The sequence below is a fragment of the Phaseolus vulgaris genome, chromosome 11, assembly GCF_000499845.2.
Source record: "Phaseolus vulgaris cultivar G19833 chromosome 11, P. vulgaris v2.0, whole genome shotgun sequence".
Lineage (NCBI taxonomy): Eukaryota > Viridiplantae > Streptophyta > Magnoliopsida > Fabales > Fabaceae > Phaseolus > Phaseolus vulgaris.
Genome location: NC_023749.2, coordinates 11,781,837 through 11,788,519, shown reverse-complemented (window position 1 = coordinate 11,788,519; position 6,683 = coordinate 11,781,837). Strand labels below are relative to the sequence as shown.

At 55.5% G+C, this 6,683-nt stretch overlaps 1 protein-coding gene across 1 annotated transcript; it reads left to right on the top strand.

The window, feature by feature from the left end:
• Positions 1 to 390: 390 nt before the first annotated feature.
• On the top strand, positions 391 to 1,011 carry LOC137834266 (uncharacterized). The gene has a single exon (XM_068642330.1). The coding sequence runs from the start codon at positions 391 to 393 to the stop codon at positions 1,009 to 1,011; it is 621 nt and encodes a 206-aa protein (XP_068498431.1).
• The last annotated feature ends 5,672 nt before the right edge of the window (positions 1,012 to 6,683 follow it).

The window sequence follows — 6,683 nt, the reverse complement described above, 5'->3', positions numbered from 1 at the left end:
AGTTTAGAGGTGATCCCGTCGCCGAGCGATACAGGGGCGGCTGGTCCTTCTCACAAGTCCAAGGGGTCGGTCGGCCCCACCCACAGGTCCAAGAAACTTCCGAGGGACGTTAGCAATATTGCCACCACCACCCGATCGCCCGGGTCCATGCCGACGCCTCTTCCTTCTCGGCGAGGGATTGCCGAGGCAGTGACACGCTCGCCCGGGCCTTTGGTGCATGTGGTAGCCGGGCCATCGGAAGTCGACGCTCGGGCGGCCCCCACGCCTTTCGACCTCCTGGGGGGTGGTTACCGATTTTCTCGAAGAGTTCGCGTGGCTCTTCCAGATGAGGCTCGAGACTCCCTTCGAGACGTCTCTCCCTCGGACCTCCTAAAGAGTGGCTTTGAATTGATGTGCCGCTCGGTCGTCCTCTTTCAGGGCGGGCTTGTTGGCCGAGAGCGTCAGGCCGAGGAGGTGTCGGCCTTGGAGCACAAGCTGTCTGAGGCCAATCATGACTTGGAGCAATCTCTAGCTGCCAACACCAACCTATTGGCCCTGATTGCTACGGAGGCGGCCGAGAAGGAGTTGTCGCAGAAGGAGGCGGCCGAGGCGAGACGGCAGCTGGAGGACGAGAGGTTGAGGGCGGCTGCTGAAATTGCCAAATTAAAGGAGCTGGTCGAGGAGAGGGGTAAGCAGCTTTCTGCCTCGGCCACTGAGATGGTCGCCCTTCAACTTGCCAAGAAGCAAGTTGAGGCTGAGCTTGATGAAAATTATGAAGAGGTCGAGGAGTTGCTGAAGCAGTGCTTCGAAAGGGCCGTGCGTCAAGCGCATGTGCTTTATGGAGGACCGCCGGCCACTGGTGAGTTTAACCTTGATTGTGAGGTCTACCAGGGTCGATTAATGCCAAGTGCTGAGGTGGCCGCCTTAACTGCTCAGGAAACTGAACTGGCCGGGACCGAGAAGGGGGAGGCTAAGGTTCGGGGTAAGGAGGTCGAGGCTGAGGAGGGTGAATGCATTAATATCCAGGATTAGGTTTGTCTTTGGCCGGGTTGTGGCCTTTTCCTTTTTTAGCATCTTCCGAGGCCGGGGCGTGGCCTTCTTATTTTGTGTTTTGATGTATCGCCCGGTGCTTCTTGTTTATCAATATATCGTTTCCTTTTATCAGTTTGGCATGAAATTTGACAAGTTAAACAATCGGTCTGCCATTGATGCGGGCAGTCGGCCATAATTGCGAACGTTGAATTCGAGCAAGTAAAAAATGGGCGATCGGCCATCAATTGTGAATGTTAAATTCGAGCAAGTAAAATATGGGCGATCGGCTATTTGGTTGCGAACGTTAAATTCGAGCAAGTAAAAAATGGGCGATCGGCCATCAATTGTGAATGTTAAATTCGAGCAAGTAAAATATGGGCGATCGGCCATTTGGTTGCGAACGTTAAATTCGAGCAAGTAAAATATGGGCGATCGGCCACTATTTGCGAATGTAGGATTTGAGCGAGTAAAATGTGGGCGTTCGGTAGACCGGCACTTGTGATGTTAATCGAGCAAGTGGGCATTCGGTAGGCCGGCACTTGCGATGTTAATCGAGCAAGTGGACAGTCGGCCATTGCTTGTTCGGCCGAATATTTCCAACACTTTGATGAAAACGCCTCGTTAAAACCTCCCTGGTTGGGTGAGGAAAGAGTGCGTGATTTTATTGATTTTAGCTGTAATAGAACTTGAGGTGCGTGGCATTCCACGTCCTCGGTACAATTTTTTCCTGAAAGCCATTCTAGGTGATAGGCTCCTCCTTGTGCGACTTCTCGGACTCGGAAAGGCCCCTCCCAGTTGGATGAGAACTTCCCTTCATTTTTTCTTGCGTCGCTGCGCATTCTCCAAACGAGATCGCCCTTCTGGAAACATCTTGGCCGGACTTTGGTGTTGTACCGTCTGGACGCCCGGGCTTTGCAGGCAGCCTCCCGAATCTTGCTTTTGTCACGCATCTCACTTACCAGGTCGAGGTTGACCGCTAGGCTTTCCTCGTTTAGGGTGAGATCGAACATTTGCCGTCGTATGGTGGGCTCGGCCACCTCAACTGGGATCATGGCCTCGGTTTCGTACGTCAGGCTGTAGGGTGTTTCCTGTGTGGTAGTTTGGGGGGTGCACCTGTATGCCCAAAGTACCTCGATCAGTTCCTCGGTCCATCGGCCCTTTGCTTTGCCCAGACGCTTCTTCAGCTCGTTGAGTATGACCTTGTTGGCGGCCTCGGCCTGCCCATTGGTTTGTGGGTGTTCCACCAAGGCCGTAATGGACTTGATGCCCAGGTCGTCATAGAAGGATTGTAGGCCTCGGTCGATGAACTGTCGGGCATTGTCAGTTACTATTGTGTGTGGGACGCCGAATCGGCAGACTATGCTCCTCCATACGAAGTTTTGTACATTCTTCGCCGAGATGGAGGCGAGGGGCTCGGCCTCGATCCATTTTGTGAAGTAGTCGACTCCCACCAAGAGGAACTTGGTCTGCCCCTTCCCTAGGGAGAATGGACCGATAATGTCCATCCCCCACATGGCGAACGGCCACGGGGAGATGATGCTGTGTAGTTCTTCTGGCTTGGTGTGGTGGAGGGGGTCGAACTCTTGGCACTTGACGCATTTCTTCACGTATTCGGCACAGTCGCCCTGTATGGTCGGCCAGTAGTAGTCGGCTCTCAAGACCTTGGCGGCCATCGTCCTCGCCTCGGCGTGATTTCCGCAGATTCCCTCATGGATCTCGACCAGAATGTACTCGGCCCTTTTATTGGTGATGCATTTTAGCAAGGGGGTCGAGTAGCCTCTCCGGTACAAATCTTCGTTGATCATGGTGTACCGGGTGCATTGTTGCTTCATCGCCTTATCTTGGTCGGCCTTGCATGTGCCGTCCGTTAGGTATCGGATGACGGGTGTCATCCAGTTGTCGGCCTCGGCCTCTTCCTCTTCTATGGCCAGACACTCGGCTTCGGCCTCCGTCACACTAGGGTGTCTCAGCCATATTTGTATGAGTGATCTCTGATGGCTCTTCTTTTTTGTGACCGAGAGCTTTGATAGGATGTCGGTCCTTTTGTTGTCCTCTCTCGGTATGTGTTGCAAGGGTGCTTTGCTGAAGCGGGCGAGGCTGTTTTTGGCCGCGTGGTAGTACCGCTGCAGCAAAGGCTCTTTAACCTCGAAATCTCCATTGACTTGGCCGACCATCACCTGGGAGTCGCTTTTGCATGTAACCTCGCGCGCTCCCATGTCGTAGGCTAGGTTCAGCCCGGCCAGCAAGGCCTCATACTCAGCCTGGTTGTTGGTCGCCCGGAATCCGAATTGGAGGGCTTGTTCCAAGAAGAGGTCACCCGACCCCTCCAAGACGACTCCCGCTCCACAGGCTGTTTAATTTGAGGAGCCGTCCACATAGAGAGTCCACCCGCCTGAGAGGGTGGGTAGCGGTGTCAGCTCGGCCGAGAAGTCGGCCAAGCATTGAGACCTGATGGCGCCCCTCGGTTCATAGCGTCTGTCGAACTCGGAGAGTTCGACTGACCATCCTATCATCCTCTCTGTGAGGTCCGATTTAGATAAAATTTTGAAAATAGGGTAATCGGTTCTTACAGTTATGGAGTGATTTTGGAAGTATGGGCGCATCCGTCTTACCGTGAGGACCAGTGCGAGAGCCACCTTCTCGATCATCTGGTATCGGGTCTCGGCCGAGTGGAGGGTTCGGCTGACGAAGTACACTGGACGTTCCTCGCCCTCGGTCTCTTGTACCAGGGCCGCGCTGACTGCCTCCTCAGAGACTGCCAGATACACTAGGATTGGGTGGTCGGCCCTCGGCTTCTGGATGACGGCCGGGGATGTGAGGAACTCTTTGAACTGCTTGAAGATTTCCTCGCATTGGTCGTCCCAGGCGAACTTTTTGCCCTTTCGGAGGAGCTGTACCATCGGCCTCGTCCTCTCGGCCAGGCGGGGAACAAATCAGAGAGGGCGGTCAGCCGTCCTAGGAGCTGTTGTACCTCCTTCACGCTGTTCGGGCTTCTCATGTTGAGTATTGCTTGACACTTGTCGGGATTGGCCTCTATCCCCCGGTGGGTGAGCATGAAGCCTAGGAACTTCCCTCCTTCGACCCCGAAGGTACATTTTTCGGGCTTGAGCTTCATGTTGACTCCCCTTAAGGCCTTGAAGACCTCGTCCGTGAACGTGATGGGTGGCATTCTTGGGTGATGACATCCGGGCTCACCCCCGGCATGTCGGCCGGCGTCCATGCGAACATGTCAATATTCTTTTTTAGCGCGGCATGCATGATCTCGGCCTCGGCCGCTGCCAAGGCCGTTCCTATAGTCGTGTTGTGTTCTTCGTCGAGGAGGGGGACTCTCCTTAGCTCTTCTCTCGCCTCCAGTCTGTCTTCTGTCGCCCGGGGGTCGAGGTCCACCAACGCCACGGTTGGCTTGATTTCCCTCGGTCGGTCCTTCCTGGGGGAGCGGTCTTTTCGGGAGGACTTCCTTAGTCTGAGGGGAGAGGTGTCGACCCTTGGGTTCCACCCGGAGGCTCTCGGTGTAGCACTCTCGTGCTTCTTTTTGGTCTACGTGGACCGTGAGAATTTCCCCTGTTTTTGAAGGGAACTTCATTGCGAGGTGAGGGGTTGATACTATGGCCATCAGCCGGTTGATGGATGGTCGTCCGAGGAGGATGTTGTAGGAGGTGTTGGCGTCGATGACCAGGTACCGGATTTTGATGGTCCTGGTGTTCTTCCCCTCTCCGAAGGTGGTGTACAAGTCGATATACCCCTTGGTACCCACCCTTTCGCCCGAGAATCCTACCACGTGGTCGTCGTATGGCATCATCTCGGCCTCGGTCATTCTCGTGCCCTTGAAAGTTTTCCAGTAGAGGATATCTACCGAACTTCCTTGGTCCACGAGAGTCTTCCTTATGGTGAATCGATCTATGTCGACCGCTATCACCATCGGGTCGTCCAGCTGGCGGTAGTCTACGCCTTTGAAGTCCTCGTCCGTGAACGTGATGGGTGGCATTCTTGGTCGGAACGCCACAGCGTTTACCTGGTGCACCGCCCGGAGGTGCTTCTTTTGGGCATTGTTTGTGCTTCCTCCCCCGACGAAGCCGCCGGCTATAGTGTTGATAACCTCTCGGTTACCTTTCCTATCGGCCTCCCTGGGGGGATCGGCCCTTGCGGGTTGCCGGTCGCCTCTGTTATTTTGGTTTTCTCGACCGCGCTGAGGTGACCTCGTCCGCCTGGGTGGATCCGCCCGGCCGGGTGGGTCTCGGCCATTCCTGTCGAAACGGCGGAGATGCCAAGCCTGGATAAGTTCCTCGATCTTATCCTTAAGGGCCTGACACTCGTCGGTTGAGTGTCCGGTGTTCTGGTGGTACCGACACTGCTTCCTCTGGTCGGCGTTATTTGGGTTGGCCACCTTCCTTGGGGGAGGGATCAGCTCGGCGTTGAGAGCTTCGTCCAGAATCCTCCCCCGCTCGGTCGTCAGGGGTGTATACCTCGAGAAACAGATCGGTCGGTCTCGGTTTTCCCGGCGTCAGTCGTTCCTTTAACCCGGCCGCCCCTGACAATCCTTCTCTTCCTTGTTTTTCTCCCCACCGGACTCGGCACGGGCCTGGTTACGAAATTCTCTTAGCTCTTCCAGCTGCATGTACTTAGCAACTCTCTTTCTCAGCTCGTCCAGGCTGTCGGCCGGCTGCATGCACAGGTTGTCGGCAAAGGGCCTCGGGCGCAAGGCCGTCAGCATGTGGTGCATGGCGACGTCCGGACTCAAATTCCGGATGCTCATCGCCACTTTACTGAACCTATCCACGAAGGTTCTCAGCGACTCTCCCTTCTCCTGGCGGATGCCTACCAGAGCGATGGAGGTCAGATGGTGCGGCCGGCTGGTCGCGAATTGCGTTTCGAACTTTGCGACGAGCGTGGCAAAGTTGTCGATGGAGTTGGGTGAGAGCTTGGTGAACCAACTAAGGGCTGCACCTTTCAAGGATGGGGGGAACACTCGGCACAAGACGGCGTCGTCCGAGGTGTAGAGACTCATATGGGTGGTGTAGGCGCCCATATGCTCGTCCGGGTCGGTTGACCCGTCGTATCGGTCTCGGTTGAAACCCTTCCACTTCTCAGGAAGTGGGACTTCGATGATGTTGTTGGTAAAGGGATGTCGGCGGTTCAGGTCGGCCGTCAGGGTCGTCCGGGTGGACCTGATTAGGCACGACTCGTCGCCCATCTCAGTCTCGCGGGGAGGGGGTCGGCCTCTCGCCCCCTCGGCCACATCTGGGTCGGGCGGAGAGGTGTAGGACTTGCCGACCACGTTCGTCGGTATGACAGAGGGTCCTCCCTCCCCCAGCTTCTTTCTCATATCTTCGTTCTCCCTACGGAGAACTTGCAGCTTTTGCTCATTTTTCTGAGCGGCCTCCTCGGCCTTTCTTCGCATCTCGGCCATCTCCCTCTGGAGAGACAGCAGCAGCATTGTTTGGTCGGCTTCAGCCATTCTTTCCATGCTTCTTGTCGAAACCATCTACTTTTTTCCTTCAGCTAGTTTCCCTCGGCCCCACAGTGGGCGCCAATTGTTCCTGCTAGGGAGATGGGACCTAGAGAACTATTGAAGTCTTCTTCTTCTTCCTTCGGTCGGGCAGGTGACTGAGTGACGAACTGGGATCTTTCTCGTCCTCCTGCTTATCCTTCGGCACTCAGGACTCGGTCGTCGG